At 32.6% G+C, this 21,514-nt stretch overlaps 1 protein-coding gene across 2 annotated transcripts; it reads right to left on the minus strand.

Annotated features, from left to right (window-relative positions):
- Positions 1-323: 323 nt before the first annotated feature.
- Positions 324-20,967, minus strand: LOC117105032. 2 transcript variants are annotated; one of them, XM_033246028.1, is made up of 15 exons: positions 20,705-20,967; positions 12,139-12,511; positions 11,870-12,040; positions 10,632-10,858; positions 9,977-10,103; positions 9,643-9,757; positions 6,902-6,970; positions 6,245-6,381; positions 5,708-5,795; positions 4,979-5,143; positions 4,423-4,538; positions 3,628-3,688; positions 3,282-3,365; positions 2,666-2,887; positions 324-2,126 (listed from the first exon to the last, which is right to left on the minus strand). In XM_033246028.1, exons 1-15 carry the CDS (start codon positions 20,889-20,891, stop codon positions 2,025-2,027), a joined length of 2,244 nt encoding a protein of 747 aa, XP_033101919.1. In that variant the 5' UTR covers positions 20,892-20,967; the 3' UTR covers positions 324-2,024. The 2 variants fall into 2 exon arrangements, with proteins under 2 accessions (XP_033101919.1, XP_033101920.1); XM_033246029.1 differs by having other exon boundaries at positions 20,700-20,967.
- Positions 20,968-21,514: the final 547 nt, after the last annotated feature.

The raw sequence follows: 21,514 nt of genomic DNA on the forward strand, positions 1-21,514 counted from the left end.
GCACGGAGGCTATGGGTAAATAATAGCACAATGGANNNNTATTGTAATAAAAATCAAGAATGTCAAGATTTTGAACTGAATGAATCATGCAAACTTAATTCGAACATCAATAATCAAGGACTGCATAGCGGGAAATGCAGACCATCTTGGCATTTGGCCTCAAAATTGAAACCATGAGTGAATGTGTAAATAATCTGTGTACCATGAGTGAACATGCAATGATACAGTATATGCATAACATGTTAATGAAGCACTTCTGTTGGGAGGAAGTTGAATTTGAAGATTGGAAATAATAAGTAATGGATGAATTTAAGAAAGAACAGTTTGAAACTTTACTTTTATTTTATTCTTTTTCAAATTGCCAATGTCAATTACAATTAAAAATTATGAATAATTAAGTTAATACAGTTAAACTTGCCTAAGGCAAATAATCTCTAAGTCGACCTTATTTACATGCCAAATTGCTGTTTTTTTTCTTCTCTGATTAACGATCTGTAAGTTAAATTCGAACAGTATTTGGATGCCATTTTGGATTTGACTTACGCAAGTTCAACTTTATCATGAACTAAAATTGCATAGTAAAATCATAGATCTTAATATTAAAATTAAGCAATTATTCTTCAGTAAAATCAAGCAGCAGAATTACTATAGAAACTGCCAATCACTATTTTATCCAACTCAAGAAAAAATTCTAGATATTTGAAGCCCCATTTTAACATTCAATAATAATACAAATACTAATTGATTGATAGATTGAATAACTGATTGATAGGATCATTATAGACTGATTGATTAAATGACAGATGGATTGCTTGATCAAATGATTGAGTGAACGATGTATGGTTGATTAAGTGGTTGATTGATAGATGGATCGATATATTGACATATTAATGGATTGAATGATGGATTATTAATTGATCATTGAATGATATATTAGATGATTGATCACTGGATTGATTGACTGATCATTTGATTGATTTATTGGAGGATTGATTGATTTATGGGATGATTGAATGATATATTAGATGATTGATCACTGGATTGATTTATTGGATGATTTAGTGATCATTGGATAGATTGATTTATTGGTGATTGATAATTGGATTGATTGATTTATTGGATGGACAGACTGATTATTGTTGTACAGTTATATTTGCCTAAGTCGACTGTGCCTAAGTCGATCATACTTTACATGTCAAATTGTTGTGTTTACCATTAATTAAAAATCTGTGGTCAAATTTCATCTAAGTCGAATAATATTTCAAATGCATTTTGAATTTGACTTTAGGCAAGTTTAACTGCTTTGATGACTTGCTGGATTCATCTATTAAATGATGGGTACAAGATATATCTGCGAGATATAATTCACACACAATATAATATTACAACATTTTAAGAACAATTCAACAATGCCATGTTAATTACAAATTTAATAAAACTTACAAAAATAAGTCACCATCTCTTGCTGGAATGTAGATGTTATACTGTTGGACATTTTTTTTCCCATGAACAAAGGATTTTTTGGGTTCCCAGTAAACCAAGTTAATTATATTTAATATAATTATGATAACCTGTAATAAATCTTTTATTATTATATTTCTGTACATAATCACTCGCCCACACCTAACTTGTCTTAAAAGTCGGAAGCCACTCTTGAACTCTTTTAAATAACTTAATTAAATAAATAAAAGTGATAAAGCAAGATATGTTTCACACACATGAATTTAACTACAATGTTGTTAGGGCAAAAAAATGATACAGATTTTCAGTCTACCCAAGATCAATCATGGAACTCTACCACCTAGCAGTAAATCAGCAACAGATTTGGTTACTTAAAAGTGGAAATCAGTGGCAGAGTTTATAAGATTAATGATGGACTTTACATTGATAGGAACTAGAGGCTATCTGTACAGTTACATACAAGAAACATTATATATGAGAAAAATTACCCTGTATATTTTCTTTTAATACTAAAATGTTTTTTATCACTACACTTCCCTCTTCTTATCTTGTGTAACATGCTGTCAGTTTGGCAATCCCTTGTTGACATCACAAACACAGAATTCCAATCGAACTAATTTGTCCCCACATGGATAAAATTTATTATAGCGAGTTACTTGACTGAGCTGTCAAAAACAAATTAAAAATTATTACAAATAGACAATTAAAATTAATTACAAATAGACCATTACAACTAATCTCTTGTGTTCAGCCATATATTTTTTCCCTATTTGAATACTTTGTACTGTGTATATATATATATTTCAATGATTTTACGGGAAGTTAGAGATTGGGATAGCTCGTTCCAATGGATTATTGTTCTAGGTAAACGGATAAACACTGATCCATGATGCCATGGGGTGCAGCGTTAGCTTGTGATTACTCTAAATTAGGTTGAATTGCATATTTAAATTGCTGTTTGATAAATGTCTTGTTAGAAGACAACTTGATTTGATTTTTTTTGTTTCTTATCCAAATCAGATTTTTGCACAGATCTTAAAAACATTTGGCAAGATTATTTTTTTCAATTTTTCTATTCTTATTGAATACACATATGTAAGAAGCCCAGTCAAACAAATTTCGGCATTAATTAAACAATATTCAATGTTTTTAATCACAATATTACTCAACTTATTGATTGTTTAATTGTCGTCCCTTATCTTACCTGATGAATCTCCCATTTGTTATCAAGGATTACAAGCCACACTGTTTTATACTCCTTTGCTTGGAACAGTATATGGTAGTAGGTTGAACTCTGACCACTGGCATCAACTTCCTCCCTGACTTGTATATTTATAATCTTATCAAAATTAATATCTATACAACTGGTTTCATGTAATGGATTCCATTCCATGCTAGTTCCTTGGTTGGCTTTGAAAAGTGCTTTCTATTTTTCAATTAGAAATAAAAAACAGAAACAGATATTCATGTTAAAATTTGTTTAAAACAATTCAATGCTTTTTGGAATTAATCTATGCAATATTGTAATACGTGTAGTTTTTTGGTCAATCTAACCATGTAACTAATATTATACTACCATTTGATCAATCCTAACCATATGTGAAATTGAATCAAATAAAATTTTATTCAAAAATATCGTCTTTGAAGCTTTTCAGCTAAAATTGCGACTGATAATGATAGAATGGGAATGCAGTATCCTAAGGCATGAATTGATGTACCTACAGTACAGGATAGGGAGGGGCAGTACTTAAAGTACTGCTGTACCACAACTAATGAAATACAAACATCGGTTAAAATAATATCCGAGGCTTTGCACTTACTTTAGAATGTTTTTGATTAATATGATTGATGACAAATTTTACCATCTCAGTATGAAATATTCTCCACTCATTTTTCTCAAGTTTCTGTAAGATAAAAATCATGCATTCTAAATACTTGGTTCCAAGGGGTATTATATATAATTACTATTGTCTTCTAAAACATTAGTCATAACAAAAACAAGACCGAATACTACTGTACCTAAATCCCAACCTAGCCTAAAAACAAAACATCAAAATCTAGTTTAATAGAAACCTGCTGAAAGTCAAAGCATTATGGTAACTACAACATCCCTGAGGACTAGCTTCTCATAATGTTTTAATTTCCATGTAAGAACACAAATTGTACCTTAATTTTCCCACAGGCACAGCTCCATGCCGGCATTCCAGCTTCATTGCAACCTCTTTTCCTGGGAAAAACAGGTGGAGAAAAATGGCATGCTATAATAGGTCAATCGTGACATCATCGTTTTATGTTCAATGTTATATCCTATCCCAAAGCAGGCAGCTATTTGACTATAGAGCAATTATTTTACAGAATATTTCAGGAAACTGAAAATTTGACTCCTTTTAGGAGCCATTCTTTCTTTCATAAAAATATATTCAGAATGTAATTGCTTCATGTTCTATTTTAAAAGTATCAGGTATGTTTTTAACTATTTATGTTCTCATTTAATTGCTTAGCTTCAATACACATTTCTGGTATATTTATTTATATGATAGACTTAATAAAATGAATTGAATTGAAATTTTCCAACAGTGTCTCAAAACTTGACATTATTGCATAATAATGTCTATTATACAAACAATGTATTTTTCTTTGCAAGGTGTAAAAATGTATGATTTAAAAATTCAACTGGGCTAATAGTTTAAAAGCAAGCTTTAATGTAATCACTTGCAGTATGTGCACACAGCTACTTAAACGCACTATCTGTTTCTCGAACTCATCAATAATGAGTTTGTTTTTCTTATGTTTTCAATTTGCTTCATTCATAACCCACATCTTATTCTGTCATCAGAATTGTTTTGAAAAGAATACGGTAGGAAATCATCTCCATGTAAACCATTACCACCATCCTATTTTATAATATGTATTGAATAGAAAATAATACTTTAAAAATATATACAGTATAATCTAAGGTACCTGCTGATTTCTTGTGTAAATACATTAACTGCTTTTTCTCCAACAAATCCAGAAACCTCATCCATGTTTGGGAAATGCATCAGAGATTTCATACTTAAATGTAAATCTCTATGTGTCTATTAAATGCAATATAAAAATTTATTAATTTATGAAGCAAAACTAAGAAAATTCAATTCTATGAGTATGTGGAAACAAAAAGTTATTTTCCTATTTTTGCTTAAAAAAGTAGAAAAGTAACTTTCTGTTTCCAAATACTTATGGAATTACCTGCATCCAAATTCAGTAATTCTATAAATATGTGGAAACAAAAACTTAATTTCCGTCTGAATCTTTTTGGCAAAACTATTTGCTAAATAACAAAAAAAAATTTTTTTTTTTCCGCCCTCCTCTGACAATCTGTAAAAAAATACGTTAGTGAAACAAGGTATAAAAAAAAGTCTCGCCTATCATGATCATATCAGCATAATCATCATTATAGTTATTATCATTATCAACACTACTGTACCGCCACCCACTGACCAACAACATTCTCCACAGTGACCATCTTAAATCTTACCAAGTATCTCTGTTGATTCACAAGGAGATTATATTTAATGTCCAGCCTCATATTTAGTAACCATGATGGCATAATAATTGACAGGAATGGTAGTAGTGACTCGTACGTGCCTCCCAGATTAGACATGTCCTTTGGATATGGCTTTCCATGATCACCAAGTACAAACTGAAATTAAATGACATCTGATATCAATTGCTGGAAAGGGGAAAACAATGTTAAAGAGAGGAAGATAAAATAGGATAAACCCAAAAATCCAGATTTTTGTTTAAATCTAATTCATTAAGTGCGTTTCATATTGTTTATGCAAATATATTTCATTATTACTATTTAATTATTTTACAAGATAAATTTAATTGGTGCCCTGATACATACCTTTGTGATTGGTAATTATTGCTGATACTTATTAACATAAAGAATTACCATCTAAAACAAATCAATGGTTCACATCACTGTCTGTCAATTCATTGTTCTGTTGATTCACTGTTTAATGATTGATCTATTTATTGATCAATATGATTATTGGTTGATCTGTTTATTGGTGAGTCTGTTCATTGGTTGATTAATCTATTTGGTAATTAACTTGTTTATTGATCTCTTTATTAATTGGTTGACTGTTTAATGATTGATTTTCATGTTAATGATATGTCTGTTTCCAATAGATATACTGTATTTATCTGTATTGATTGATTGATTGGTTAACTGATTGTTTATAAAATGACTCGTGTTTACCACCACTAAGTTGTAATTATAACGCAGGGCATTATCTAGAAAGTTTCTCAAATCTTCATCTACTTGATTGATAGACTCAGCTTCAATCCTGAAATAAAACAATATATATCATTTAAATAATTGCAGCAGTAATCATAATGCTTTACTATTATGGCAGTGACAATAATAATATTAACTAAAGGAACAACCAAAACAACAAAAATGATAATAAGGATATGCTATTACTGGTATTATTGTTCTTGCCACAGCCACAGCAGTGACAATGGCGACCATAATTTGATTTTCACCTTTACAATGAAAATACTGGTGATAATATTAATGATAATCAAACTGATGATGGTGATGATAATAATCACATATGCTTGCGGTACACTACACAGATAATTCTGAAAAGAACTGTTGTTTGTTGAGAATGTCTCATGATAATAATCATAATATTAATAACAATAAATAAAAAATAATAGTAATAATAATATTAATACTTAGCAACAGCAATTTAATAATGTATATCATAATGTATATATCAGTATTTCTGACCTATGATGGGCATTGATATCAAGTGCAGCCCATTTGGCTCTGTATGTCTCCTGGAGAAACCCTTGCGTGTAGTTCAAAATGTGCTCATGTAGAAAATGATCCCCATCACAGAAACCAGACAGTACACCTGGTGACACCTACACAGGCAATGCATACAGTTACACTATAATAATCAGATTTATTGCTTTGAAACAAGAATTTAACACTGCTAAGTTCAAGATATAGGTGACCTCATGTTTTGTTTAGTCAAAGAGGTATAACTATATAATTTATAGGATTTTATCCCAGGACCCTGGATTGGAATGGGGCTAATGCTGTCTAATAGGGCCCAACAGACAGTGGCGGCGCCAGAGTCTGAAATCTGGGGTGGGGGGAGGTAAAATTTAAGGGTAAAATGTGCTGCGGGGGCCCTAGGTGGGCGTGGTTCAAAATATCTCGAAAATGGTCCAGGAGGCGAAGCCCCCAAAAAATATGACAATTTAGGGGTTTCAGTGGCTTATTTTATCAATTTTATAGGTGGATTATCTAATAATATGCAGAAAATGCATATCATTTTTTCCGCAATGATTTTTCTTCTCCTGGGGGGGGGGGGGGCAAGAACATTTTTGGGGATCCCCCTTCCTTATGACATGCAATTGATGACAATTGGGTACAAACCTTCTCATTTTCTCTGGCTATCCATCCATGTTCCCGATGAGGTATTGTTGGTGGTCTGTAATGACAGTCCTAAAAATAAAAACAGTGTCTCACATAAAACACAACTACTCTACATAGTAAAAAACAAAATCACAATTTTCATATCTTAAAGCTGGTAAACCAACTTTGATAAAGTTTTTAACTTTATCTCAACTGTGTTTGATTTACTACTGTATATACTATATATATTTAAGAACATGATCTAAAACTCTAAGGAATTGCCAAGTGATTCATGTCTTGCTTATGTTTGCATAAGGGTTTACCATTTGTTAATGTACTTTGTATATTATGCAAACAATTTCAACCTTAGGCTACTGCTTTGTATTTTTTATACCTGGATAAATTATTAAATAAATGTTATTTTACTATCTCAATGTTTTCTTGATGATGAATTAATAAATCATGAAAACATTGACTATTGCAATGGCATGAATATGTGTTTGTATACAATTTGCAGTTTGGTTTAAAGAGAAAAAAGGTAGTATTTTTTATAACCCTATTTATACCTTCATGGCTTATAGATTTACAGTATTAGTATATTACCCGTTCAACTGTAGTCATAGTGTTTTGGGAAAAGCTTTGGATTATAACTGTTAGTTCATGCTGAAACAAATCTTCAAAGAATTTATTGTAAACTCCTCAGCTGTTTTTATTTTTAGTCTACCCCTTTTCATTTTGAAATGATATTCAGGCATATTTTTATGGGTTATTAAATGTTCCAAGTCTTCAGTTTTTATGGTTAAATCAGCTAGTATTGTATTATTATTATTGTAATACAAGATGTAATACACATCCCTGGAGGAACAAGATGCTTGATATATGTTACTCATGTTTGTAACAGAGACATCTTGTTCTTGTCATGCAATGTTATAGGAAATTATTATAGACTGCATGAAAAAAAATTTGTGAGTTTTCAATGTAATTTTGTATTATTGAGATTTCACATGATGCGAAAAAAAACAAACATTGGTTAGACTATATTTTCTATCTATCTGAAGGACTTAAAGAGCATACATAAGAGATGATAAGTATATGGAACACTGTGCAACAGAACTGAGGGATTGATATACTGAGTACCTAGCATTAAATCACCTGCAATGCTATAAATCATTGGATAGCCTGTGTGATATATTATACGGTATAAGTATAGTAGACCATTTGACATGTTTAAGGAGGAAAGATTTATTGTGTATCACATTATCATCCTGGAGTTCCATTTAGTGAAGATGCATAAAACTCAACAAGGAAACTTGACTAACGATACACTACTCATTCAACTTAAAACTGATCAAGAACCTAAGCTCTGGCGACAAATCAATTTTTCTGTATTAAAATATCTATGACTTGCCAATACAAGGGGACAGTGGCAGATAATGGAAGTGGAATGGTGGGGGGGGGGGAAGGGGGAAAGCTTAAGCTGATATACCATTTTCCAAATTTAATACTGTCATAATTATTTTATAGTATTAGATGTGATATTGTAGAGATTTTATTATTTTATTGATCTGTAGTAAAATTTTTTTGATTTGGGTATTATTATTTCTTTTTGAATGGTGGGGGGGGGGGGAAGGGGGAAAGCTTAAGCTGATATACCATTTTCCAAATTTAATACTGTCATAATTATTTTATAGTATTAGATGTGATATTGTAGAGATTTTATTATTTTATTGATCTGTAGTAAAATTTTTTTGATTTGGGTATTATTATTTCTTTTTGACCATATACATCTATGTTGGAACCAGAGTACACATGCATCAAACTACTGTATAATTCCTCTGCCAACATCGCAAGAAATTCACCATCTTGATACAAATCTAAATTTTAATGAATGTTGAACTATGACCTACTGTGGTCAGTACACCTGGAGACAATCCACTGCTCTTTAAATTGTATGCAAATAGGATCAACAGCTCAATGTCCCATTTGGGGAACAAGGCAACTGGAGCAGTCATATCCAACAACACTATACATATACCATTGGCAGGTCTCAAAATTTGGTCCGAATCTTACCAAAGTCCAATTCCTTACCATTGAACTAACTCGCCATTCATGGGCACTCCAAAATATATTAAGAGTACTAAAGTGCTGATTTTAAAGCTAATGCAGACACCCATAGTTTAACATGACCTATTATTGAATACATCTACATATTTCCTTGCTTGCTAATACAATACAATGTAATGCAGAACACACATGATATGTCTCCTAATTTTTTTTATCTGGGAAGGTTTTACAGCTGATGGTGCTATTGTTTGTCCAGAGCTGGGCCCCACATGGTCCTTACTCGAGACATCGTTGTCTTTTCCAGTGCACGGTAGTAGAGCCAACGGCTTATTCTGAGGTGGTTAAGCTACATGAGCCCAGAGTGCCTACATACTGTACGCCTGGGTGGGATGGTGATGTTGTTTCCACATTGGTGGGTGGAGTCCTGTCCTGGACACCTACAGTATACCAATAACGCACATGCATATTGGAACTGTGTTTAGTTTAAGTAGTCAAATATATTTACTACTTGTTGTTCTTCGTTGTAAAGCTCATTAGGGCCTTTCTGTGGAATGCGCTTTAAAGGAATAGACTTATTCTTATTATAATTATAATGGTGAATCGCTGCCCATGTCGACACTGATGCATTATGTGCATTGCTTAGTACACACTCTAGTTTGTTTTATATACAAATCTTGATTCAAATTCCATATACATACGTTGCATTTTGTTTTTGTACCCATCATACCGCTGGTGTTGTCTACACCATAACTCGTAATGTACCCTCGTTTACTCGCATACTGCCAAATCCATTCTTGAATATCGACAGAGTCTCTGAACAGAGAAATATAAACAAGAACAGTTACAGGAAGTAGCATTTTATTATTTTATTAAAATTTCTAGAGTAAATACAGAAATATAATCAACATTCCAAAAGTTTAATCTTCAGAAGGTTAAAAGATCCCACATTGTGATTGGATGTAAAAAGGCAGTGTATTGCATAATTTAATTACTGTACATGCAATTACATTTAACAAGCAAAGATATACTTACAATTTTTTTCTGGCTTTTTCTATATCTTCATTCTCAAATAAGTGACCAGAGAAAAGTGGAGTGAGGTTCTGAATGGTGACTTTGCCAACAGAATTGAATCGGTTAAACAGGAATGATTGAAAGGAATCTTGAGAAAAAAGATATGCAGAACATAATTACTGACAGTACTGTCATTTTGACTTAACAAAAGTCAAAGAATTCTGACATATAATAATATTAATAACATTGCCAATATTTTTATCCCTTGGCAGGGTCTACGTTTGAACATCTTACAAGCAAGCATTCAGTGACAGATGCGTAAGGTAGATCCGAAAGTTCAATTTCTCTTTCTACTAAATTGAAAAATCTTCACCCCTGTGTTCTTGTGCTCAGATTTATTGCCAAGAATACTGAACTATTCAATTAAACATTCAGCAATTTATTTTATGTTATTACCTTTATTTATATGAATTTTATTTAATTTAAGAAAACTTCTTTAAGTAAAAGTATAAATTACTATATAAATATCATAGAGCTATACTGTAGAATAGCTACATTTTGATATTGATAAGATGCTGGTCTTCCAGGGTTTTAAATCCAGGTCAAAAATATTTAATTCTGGTATTAAACGGACCATGAGCTTGTTAAATAGAAATTATAAAAATGAAGAGCTTACTCTCATCTCCCTTAAGACTCCTCAGCAGCTTCATGGTCTTCGGCAGACCACAGGGCCTATGAGCATGTGCTCTGGAGAGTGAATCTAGGGACACAACTAGGATAGACAGTGGTTCCCAGCCCGGCACAGTCATCAGGTGCTTCTTAAGCTTCTTAGATTGTTCCATGTTCAATTTCTTCTTTGGTACGAATTGTGTGTGATAATTATGGTGGTCCCTTTCTCTGAAACTAAAAACAAACAATGGAAAGTCCACTAGAAAAGTTGTTTTAATACATTTCAGAAGAGATACATGAGAATTATGAAGACACATTGGCTAATAAAAGTACCAAGTGATGACTATACCACATGACAAACACAAAAGCAAGCAAAGAACAACAGAATACAGAGGCGGTTAGGAATAGTAGGAGATAAAAACTATACTAAAAATAGATTCACTGTATCATGAACCCCAGATAGCCAAAAAAGAGGCAAACCAAAAATTACCCGGAGGCCTGAGAATAAAATTTATTTGGATTGAAACCAAAGAGGGAAGTTGCAGTAATGGTTGAGGAGAATAAATGTAGAAGAGTTTCAGTATGTCACTTTTAACAGCTAGGAGAAGGAGAATATTTATTTGATAATTCATGTTTGATTTATTTACTTATAAGTAGTTGTCAGGGTGAGCATAATAATAATAATAATAACTAATGAAATCTTTTTTTTTTTTTTTTTTTTTTTTTTACAGCATAAGCAGGTTTACCAAGGAGGTCTTAATCTCTTTATAGGCCTATGCCCTGTATGGCTATTAAAATGAGGGTGGGGAGGTGGGTGCAACAAAATATGAATCTACATAATTAGGCGAGACTTTTTTTATTCCTTGTTTCGCGTACTTATTTTTTTAAAGATCATTGGAGGAAATGGTTTTGCCAAAAACATCCAGACGGAGGAGAAAATAAAAAAATGTTTTATTGGTGAATGTAAAATGTTAAATGCTTCAAGTTTATAAAGAAATATACATATTTTATTTTTGGAGATTTCATGGCAGCGGAGGGCATAATAACAATTTTTAAAAAACTTTAATTTTTTTCTGAAATTTCCATTTTTTGTGGCCAAACTGGCCAAAAATTAAAATTTTATTTTTATTTGAAATCATCAATATTTGCGTTCGGCAGGTTCACGAAACAAGGTATAAAAAAGTCTTGCCCTAGTTAGATGGGTTCTCAATCAAGTAATTACAATTGATATAAGAATAGACATACCTCTTTGTCTTGCAAGCAATATCTAAGTACTCTGTATTGAATGGGATCACTGCAGGTCCTTTGTAGTATTTCCATTGAGCAGGCTTGACTTTAAATTCCAACGCCTCATCAACCAAGGCTCTGTCGATGGTATTTACACGAAAATCGCCATCGCAGCTAACTTGAACTGACCTATGAAATAAAGGTTCAAATTAAGCTATATCATGGTGCTTTTTACATTTACTTATTTAAAATATACAGTATACTTATAATATGCATGTTATACTCACCCATTTCCATTGTTGAGCGAAAACGTTGGTGTCAAATTGCATTTCCAAGCAATGCTTTTCGGACAAATATCCTTTGGGATATTCAGTTTAGGGATGATGCAAATAGAGTCACTCTCCGAACTAACTGAGCTGTTATAAAGATCACCCTCAAGTTGTTTAAATTTATTGCTCTCCTTTAAGATTCTAATCTTTTCATGGTTTTTAAAGATGGTGTCCTTTAATTGTAGTTTGTCTTTTATTTTCTTTATAATCATCTTTTTATCCTTTGCAAGAGTTTTGTATTTGTTCTTATTGTTCTGGATGTTGGCGGCCATGTTAACTGTATCAGGTACAATACCAGGTGCCACAAGTACTCCATCACCACCTCTGTCATCTAAGTAAAAAGATCAACTCTTATTAACTATTAAAGATTTTTCTTTTATTTTATACTTAATATCCTAGGCATTGATGGACAGTTTGAGAAATTCTTTATATTCGTGAATACTCATTTTTTATTCACATTTAATTATATGGGATTTTGTAGCATACCGTACATTTATTAAAAAGAATTGCTCTAGAAGCGCTCCCCATACTCCCCGATGTTGAATACAAAATAAATTACACATAATACGCAAACTCTTCCACTTCCTGGGGAGTATTCATAGTTATTGCACTACAAATTTTTTTCCAGGTCATAGCTTCCTACTAGGAACCCATTTATACTTGTGGGTGAATAGAGGCAATACAGAGTACCCAAGCAGACAAGCAATGGGACTCATATTCACAACCTCCTGATTGCAGCCTGACTGTGTCACACAGCTTCCACAGGGACAACATGCAATGTGACCAGTCGCAGATCCTTCATTTGCAGAAAGCCCAAAACTTAAGCAGTGTTTTCACACTCACTATAATTCCACATTCGCTATTATTTCACTATAATTTCATGAAGAATAAAATTAATCTGAATTTGATTTATCATATTTTATTGGTAAATACAGTATAATGACATCAACATCTTGCCCATATATGGGCAAACTTAATCAACATCTTGCCCATATATGGGCAAACTTAATCAAGATCCTGCCCATATATGGGCAAACTTAATCACACAATACTTGTCACTAAAACTTGATACTATAGTGTGGACAGAACATTACTGCTGTGACCCATGCCTACTACAACAAAACCATTCAGAATATACACAACTAAACAGTTTTACAAAGCCATAGATTTTGTACATAATATTATGTACATACTGAATACAGATGTGAATCTCCTGTGCTTAGAGGAGATGATAGAATTTGAGATATGAGAGGAAGATTATGATGGCTACTGTAGGTCTAGTAAATCCTCTTGTATTAACCCAAAGGTATCATGTGTAGGAGATGCATCAATCAATTCTCCAATTCAGGAAAGTGTGAAGCTTGTTTATGAAGTCCAGCTTGAATACACATTGTAAAATATATTTAATAATAGGCCTCCATAACAATGAATCAGGCCTGCATTAAATAACAAGCACCAAGGGGTATATTATACAGGTTCTTCCTCTCTTATTTCAATATTATAATTAGTATTTAGTCCAGCTTGAATATACATTGTAAAATATATTTAATATAATAGGCCTCCATAACAATAAATTAGGCCTGCATTAAATAACAAGCAAGGGATATATTGTACATGTTCTGGTACATAATGTACGAGGTTGGTGTTTGCATATAAAAAAAACTCAATTTTACAAAATGTGAAGTGTCTAAATGTTGGATTAGTGGTTATACATTTTCTTAATAAATAGCTGTTTTTTCTTCCCAATTATTGTTTTATACTTATAATTTCTTTCAATTTTAAAAAGTATAAATGATGCGCATCACACATAGAGTTTACAGATGAAGCTTGTTCTTCATGATCTAGGGAATTTTAATCACTTTTTTTATTTATTCAATATATTTTAAAGTGTGAAAGTGCAGTTGAAGATCTAAATAACAAAAGTGTCCAAATCAATCTATAGTTATGATCTTCCTTACACAAGACAGTGAGACTTTCATTTTATACTGAATGTAAGATTTTGACGTCCTACTTTAAATGACCTTTTTGAGAAAGTGTTAAAAAGGCATTAAAACTGACCATCATTGGACTGTCACAGCACTTAGTATACAATAACAAACATCCCTTAACACAGAGGCATCAGTGTTGGGTACAGTGCTGTAAAAAGCTATCCATTTCTAACATTTAATTAATATTCTGCTATCAAATTAAATATACTGTCTGTGATTAAATAAAAATCTTGAAAAAAAAAAAAAAAAAATTACTAAATAAACAATAAAAAAAAAAATTCAATTTCAATTGGTTACTACGTGTGTAGTAAGTTAGATTTATCCTTCAATCGAAAAATGAAAAAAAAAGTTATTATCAGACATAATAATTAATAAGTTCCTATATCTGCATTGGCTTTTAATTTGCTAGTACAGGCCTAAGCATGATTTTGGCATTTAATGTATGAACAAAACTGAATTCCTTTAATCTGGATTTATTTAATACTTTTAAATGAAGAATTTAACTACTTTTTGAGGCCTTCCAAATATTTCACAAAAGACATGCAATCTTTAAATAAACTAAAGGTCATCAAAATCCATAAAAGACTGTTGCTACTGATTAATATAGTAATGTACTACTGCCAACTCCCTTCCTATACCACACATACAGTACTGTAGTTAATATTCTCTTCCTTGCCAATGTTCTCCCTCATAAAAATAAAAGTATGATAGTTTTATTATGCCACACATTGCCAATAAGGCCTTTGGGCGCTTCACATTATTATCCCGCGCAAAGGATCAAACACCTAAGAAAACACTCTGCTCCCCAGGGGAGAATTCCATAACATTTTAGCTAGATCAGTGCACTGATGTTTTAAACTAATAACCAGCTACAAACTTATACTCATGGGTGAAGCGAGACAACTCTAGGTTAGGTGCATTGCCCAAGGACACAAAGCAAATCGCAGGTTTGATTCCTTGACCATAAGGTTAGGTAATACAGTAGGTAAAAGAGCACTTGTAATAAGTTAGCAATATCAGGTACAAAAATCTAAAATACTAATGTTATGGCACAAATAGGTGCTGTGCGAGTGGATCAGATTTGATTTAATTTAAACCTACATGATTTAATCAACATCAACTTTTTCACAAAACAATTTGGTTCTTCTCTTTTTTTCTTTTTCGTTTGTGTATTTTGCAAGACCGCACCACTGACTGTGAGTGCCACGGACACAAAGGTGAAGTGTCACAAATAAATAAATAAATAAATTTGATATACTTTTTTTGACATAATTGCAGGGGGGAAATGTGTGATTATACCTACTGGCCATGGGCCTGTACCCTTACCTCAGCCTTCCACTAGCTAAACCCCGCTACTTTTCAAGCAGTTAGTCCCTCAGAATTTACTACAATCAAAGCCTATCAGACTCTATTTCCTAAATATCAAATGTTTATCTTTCTCTATCAAGGTGTTTTCATCTCTTATGTTACACAGTACACAGTCTAAGGTGTAAACACATCAGGGCTAACTGCTTACAAATCAATATTTGTACTCATCAATCGGATAGGCTCTCCTTGTTCCTCTTAATTACCTAAGGAATAGAGCATTACTGTATAAATAGACTTTTCAACTTGGTTGTATTCAAGCATTTCCTACTGAATTCTTTTATGGTTCAACAACCAGGGGCAGCCCCAGAAACTGCCAATGAGCAGAATCTCCCTGATTAAGGATGGGATCTGAGACCAGATGTGTGTGTGAAGTTAGCTGCTAATTTATATGTGTAAATGCTCTAACTAATAGGCCACACACACAAACACACACCCACACTCCCAGATGCTGCCAAAGCAATGATGACTGAAAGTCAGGGTTAGCCGGTCAGGAACTTTTTTAACTGTTTTATAGGCCAATGGGTTCATTGCTAACTATTACAAACCCCATGGAGTTTTGATAAAACAGTAGTCAGAAGGCTAAAAATATAATTATGTTTACGGTGTCACATTTAATATTTAAAGATTGAAAATGTAACTTTTTCAAATACCATCATATCCTACTTGGATATTTTGGGCATCTCTTTTTTCCTAACCATTGATTTCAAGATTGTGGGTTGGTCAGGCCTGGAAAAACATAGGTTTGTCTGTTTTATGATTGTGCTATGGGCCTAATTGAAACAGCAATTTATTATGGTAATGTAGGATATTGTAATATTTACAAAATATAAGCCAATAACAAATAGGAAAAACAAAAGAAAAACAAGATTGTGTTACAAAATGGCTGCTTTCTATTGCCCTTGAATATAGAAATGGTAAGAAAAGTGCACATGACTGAAAAGCACTTTTTTGCACTCTTTAAATTTGAGTAATGACTGTTTGGAGTTGAGAACAAGCTATAATAAAAACTGGTTATAAGGTGTGCCACATCCTCAACAGCTCAATAAAAAACATGTTTTAAAAGGATCAAGTAAGTTTATCAAGAGACACATTGTGAAACCATTATTTTCTTCCTCCATGGTGAAACAACACAGTTTACAAACTGCACACACAGAGCAGCCATAAAAACATAGAGAAAGACCTTAACAAATCCTAGTACAGTGTACAATATTGCTTATTTGTGGTATCTGCCACTATACAAATTTCCTCATCCTCCTCGAATAAAAAAAGTCTGAATATGTGGCAAAGACAAGCCAAACCAGTCACTCGTCGCAACATCGATTTTGAGTTATTAATACAGTGTTAAAGAGTAAAATAAGAGCTATAAAATGGTAAAAAAATCATTCAAATCTGACATTTCCTTATGAAGTTACAAGCATTTAACCATCGAGCTGATTAAAGAACAATATATGAGAAACCAGCCTTCAAAGTTTATGATTTCAGGCATTTCTCATGCAGAAACTATTATAAAATCATTAAAAAGTGTTGTTTTAACATTGAAATTGGGAAAAATAACAGCACAGCATGATGTATAGATACATGAAACTTAGTTTAGTGAAATAAAATAGATTAAAAAAATTTTTACATTCTAGCATGTTTTTGCTATTTTCTCTGAAACACAATTTGCGACGAGTGACTGGTTTGGCTTGTCTTTGCCACATAGAGTATCTCTTTTATTTTGCCTGATCTATGCTAATTTCAATTAAATTTATTCTTTGAATATAGCAATTAACATGGAGTTACTGTTACCACATATCTAGGCATTTGGGAAGTTCAAATTTCCTCCATTTCTCAGGAGTTTAATACTCAATTACCATGGCAACCATATTTTGCATGTCCTTCTCCAGGCTAGTGTATTGGGTTACAAGTTTTGTGATGCCATGATTATGGATTATACACAAGGGGTAAAATGAATCACCATATCCTATAAATAAGGACACTGACAAGGAACAATATATCATGGTACAAATTGTTACAAATTAATTTTCGATTACATGTCAATCTATTAACATGAGATAAACACACACTTATATTTTAAAAGTTTTAGTTTGAATATCATAAATAGGATATTAAATGTATCTGGGCTATGCTAATACACTGCACCAGTTAAAGCCCCATTCCCGGCAAAATGCAGTTTTTAAGAAAAATCTAATTTTTGTATAATGTTATAAATATTTATAAATATAATACGGAATTGCTAGTTTAACTGAATTTAGACATTCCTAAGAATGAAAAAAATGTAAAATAAGACTGAAATTTGATTTTTTTGTGTTCCACTCAAAAAATAAATGTGGATGAATATTTCATTTTGATTTTGCGATAGGTCGTGAGAAGAAATATCGTAGGTGCCGAAAACATTAGCCTATCCAGCGCTGCTAGGCTAGGCCTAGCCTTACCTTGATTTAGGTTCTGTTATCACACATAAAAACGGGCGACATGATATTTTCCGTTGCTAGAATTGACACTTGTGAAATATAATATTTCATAGGAATTATTTCAAATTTGTTAAAAAACTGATTTTGACTGAGATTTTGACACTTAAACAAACATATCTCAGCTTTAATCGAACGACCGCATTGTGCGAGATACGAAGTACAAAAACTAATCTCATTAGAGAGGGCGCACTTTATTGACTGTATAAAAGTATACATAAGAATGAGAGTATTCCAGTGGATGCGATCTACAACCTCTGAATTTGCCTAGTAACGATGAATTCGTCCAGAAAATGGTAATATTTTATGAGAAATAGTCTGTATTTCTCATTTTTTTTATTCTTTTGCGTAAAACTAAAATTCATGCCAATATTTTTCCATGATTTATAATAATTAATGCAAATGAATATTTTCTAAAAAAAGTCAGTTTTTAGTGAAATTTTGCCGGGAATGGGGCTTTAATGTTTGATAAATTATGGGGATTTGGTCTGGCAGATAGATATATGATGCTTGTAAATTAAATCACAAGGTCCTTGGAATTTTCTCATGATTAAAAACAATTGCCTACCTACAGCTTAAAAGTAAAATTCGGTTTAAGGAGAATCAAATTTAATTACATCGTGTAATTGGTACAGTAATTTTTCAGTGACTGAGAGAGAAACCTATGCAGACGAAATTCCAAACCATAAATTTTACCTGACTGAATATCGAAAACACTTTCTCTGACTCAACTTCTCTTCCAACAAAAAATTAACTTCTCATAAAAACTTTACATTTGGAGTATCTTTGCCATTGACGGCCCACCGGAAAGGTCAAGCCTCCCCCCCACCCCGGTCGGACAGAGCTTGTCAGGCAGTCAGACCATAAAAAAATATAAAAATAGGCCCATACCAAGCCAACATATATGTCCATTTCCGGCCATCCAGAGATTGCTATTCTTAAAAAAATCTCATTGTTGGGAGGGGGAATCCCGTCCCCCAGCTCTGGCCTACAAGCCGCCACTGGCCATTGATGTTTTACTACTGCATGAGAGTGAAACAACAAAAACATGTTTGATGGTTTTAATTTGGGGTTCCTATCAGCTAGTTAATCAACATACTCCAACAATTAGTCCTGTGATACTCTCACCTGTGTTCAAACATTCCAGTTCAAGCAAGGTCACCATTCAAAGTAACTTTCCCATGAGCTAACTTTTTATAGTAACATCCTAACTATCCGCAGCTGAGCAGGTGTTTCCTTGCATTTGATACATGTGCTTTTATCATAGGCAGTCATGCATGGAAAAGCTGAGGATGTTTGTATTTCATCAGGCATGAGATAATTAATGTGGACTCAAATTAATTATGACATTAATTTATGTGAATGTCCCTTTAATACTTACATAGCCATTATTAATGCATTTTAGTACTGTAATTGATTTAGTACAAAATTGTGCTTTATGTGAATATCCCTTTAATATTACATAGCTTACATAGCTATGGTGAAGTATATTAATATGTATTTGTGTTACCGTATGTGTGAATGCCTCTTTATCAGTTACTACTGCTTCTGCTCCAGTAACATAGATTAATGATTGATTCCCATTGGGGCTAGAACTCATGAGTAAATATCACTATTAACATGCTCTTTGCATCTATATATACAGTAGTGACAACATTTAGTATTATGTTCAAATTATATTACTCATTCTTATATCATTGAGAGATAAAAAAAATAAACTAGGCCTCTAGGCTAGGCCTGCCTGTATGTAGGCCCATGTATCAATTCAATAATGGCCCTCCATCAGGGGCGGTGCCATCGGACAGGTCAAGCTCCACCCCTCCCCCCACCGGTCAGAGCTTGTCGGGCAGTCAAAACAAAAAAAATTAGGTCAACGCCAAACCATGGCCGCAACAGATTCTGAGAGTGCCATTCTGGGCCATCCATAGGTCCCTATTTAAACAAAATTTAATTTGAGATGGGGACTCCCTTGCAACCATCCGGCTCGGTCATAGTTATTCTTATCTCACTCAGTCTCCTGTCAGACAGCTTAGCACACCACCCCCCAGAAAATATATCCTACAGCTGCCACTGTTAGGCATCAATTAAAAATACGCTGCAAAAACAAAAAAAGAATATGTATATATACCTAACAATTAATATATATAAATAGATTGTGGAGCGATTTTCATTATTTATAAATAATTTAAAGTGGCAAAACATTATTTTAAAAATAATTTAAAGTAAAAAAACATTAATAATGACTATGTATGAGTAAAATCATTATTTATACATCCTAGGCCTAATGACTTTCTTCAGCACTTCAATTATTTATACAATTATTTATAAATAATGTTTTGCTACTAATTATTCATAAATAATGAGAATCGCTCCACCAATTATTCACATAGCCTAACTGTTGGAGGCAAAAATAATTATATAATGAAAAAATGTTGAATTAAATATACTAATATTAATATCTAAATAATTAATAATGAATTATATCACGCCTAATAATAATAATAATACGCACACGTACGTTAATCAACATTGCGCGCTTTTCACTAGGCCTACGTGTGGAATAATTTTGCCATTTTATCATCAAATAATAAATACTTGGCATAGACCTTTTAAATACATATACTCTATCTTCAAATTTAATTTAAAAAAAATAACAACAACAAAAACCTCAAAAAAAGTAAAATTAATTCACCTTACCGTAGGGTCTACGGCCAACAACAGCCACCGCCATATCGTCACCGTTCCGCGGTTCATCATGAGACACAAACAGATCCATCTTTTTATCATTCTTGTTACTGAATGAAGTGAGTCCTACTAGAAGCAAAATTTGCGGAACGCAAAATACAAGAAACACAATACATAATTTTCGTAAATGTCTCCACATTTTGAAGAAGATGATGGTGTGACCACAACAAGCTCACCATCAGCTGGGACCTATCATTATCAGATGAATGAAGTTTTGAGATGAGAGCTAGCTTTTGAAAAGCGAAAAAGGTCGAAATGTTTTAGAGGGCGCTATGTAAGGTTTTCAAACGAAACCAAGAAGGGATGGCTAGTTTGAGAACCGCCGTACAGTATATAGTACAGGAACAAAAACAGAAGGCTTTAATGGAGGAATACGTTCTGCAGATGGTGTGGTGATGGGGAACAAAAGTACGTTACCGGTACTTACTTGCTATCTTTAAAATCCTTATTCCTATATCTGTCTGCTCAGTAATAAGAATTTATTATTTTTTAAATGTCCATTCCTCCCTGAATTAATCGTTGATTATAACTTTTTATTTGATAAACACGAACTATCGTCAAACTTCAACTTGTAAATTGATGGAAAACATTAAAAGTAATACAAAGACATATCGATAAAAATATCTAAAATTTAAAGAATATGAATAATGACTCCAGTGACTCCATACAATAATTTAGAATCATTAAAATATTAAAAAGTAGGCTATACATATAGTGTGCGTACAATAACGTAAAAATACACAAGCATTAAACTGTAAATAA

The sequence above is a fragment of the Anneissia japonica genome, unplaced genomic scaffold (assembly GCF_011630105.1).
Source record: "Anneissia japonica isolate Jap-2015-1 unplaced genomic scaffold, ASM1163010v1 scaffold287834_len5846547_cov211, whole genome shotgun sequence".
NCBI classification, from domain to species: domain Eukaryota; kingdom Metazoa; phylum Echinodermata; class Crinoidea; order Comatulida; family Comatulidae; genus Anneissia; species Anneissia japonica.

What these genes read in the sequence shown, in the direction of transcription:
- LOC117105032 (XM_033246028.1), bottom strand. Translation starts at nt 20,891, where the DNA reads ATGTGGAGACATTTACGAAAATTATGTATTGTGTTTCTTGTATTTTGC. An exon ending in ATTGCTTGCAAGACAAAGAG is followed by an intron (nt 10,859 to 11,869) that starts GTATGTCTATTC and finishes GTTTGTTTTTAG; the next exon opens with TTTCAGAGAAAGGGACCACC. An exon ending in GAAAAAGCCAGAAAAAAATT is followed by an intron (nt 9,758 to 9,976) that starts GTAAGTATATCT and finishes TTCTCTGTTCAG; the next exon opens with AGACTCTGTCGATATTCAAG.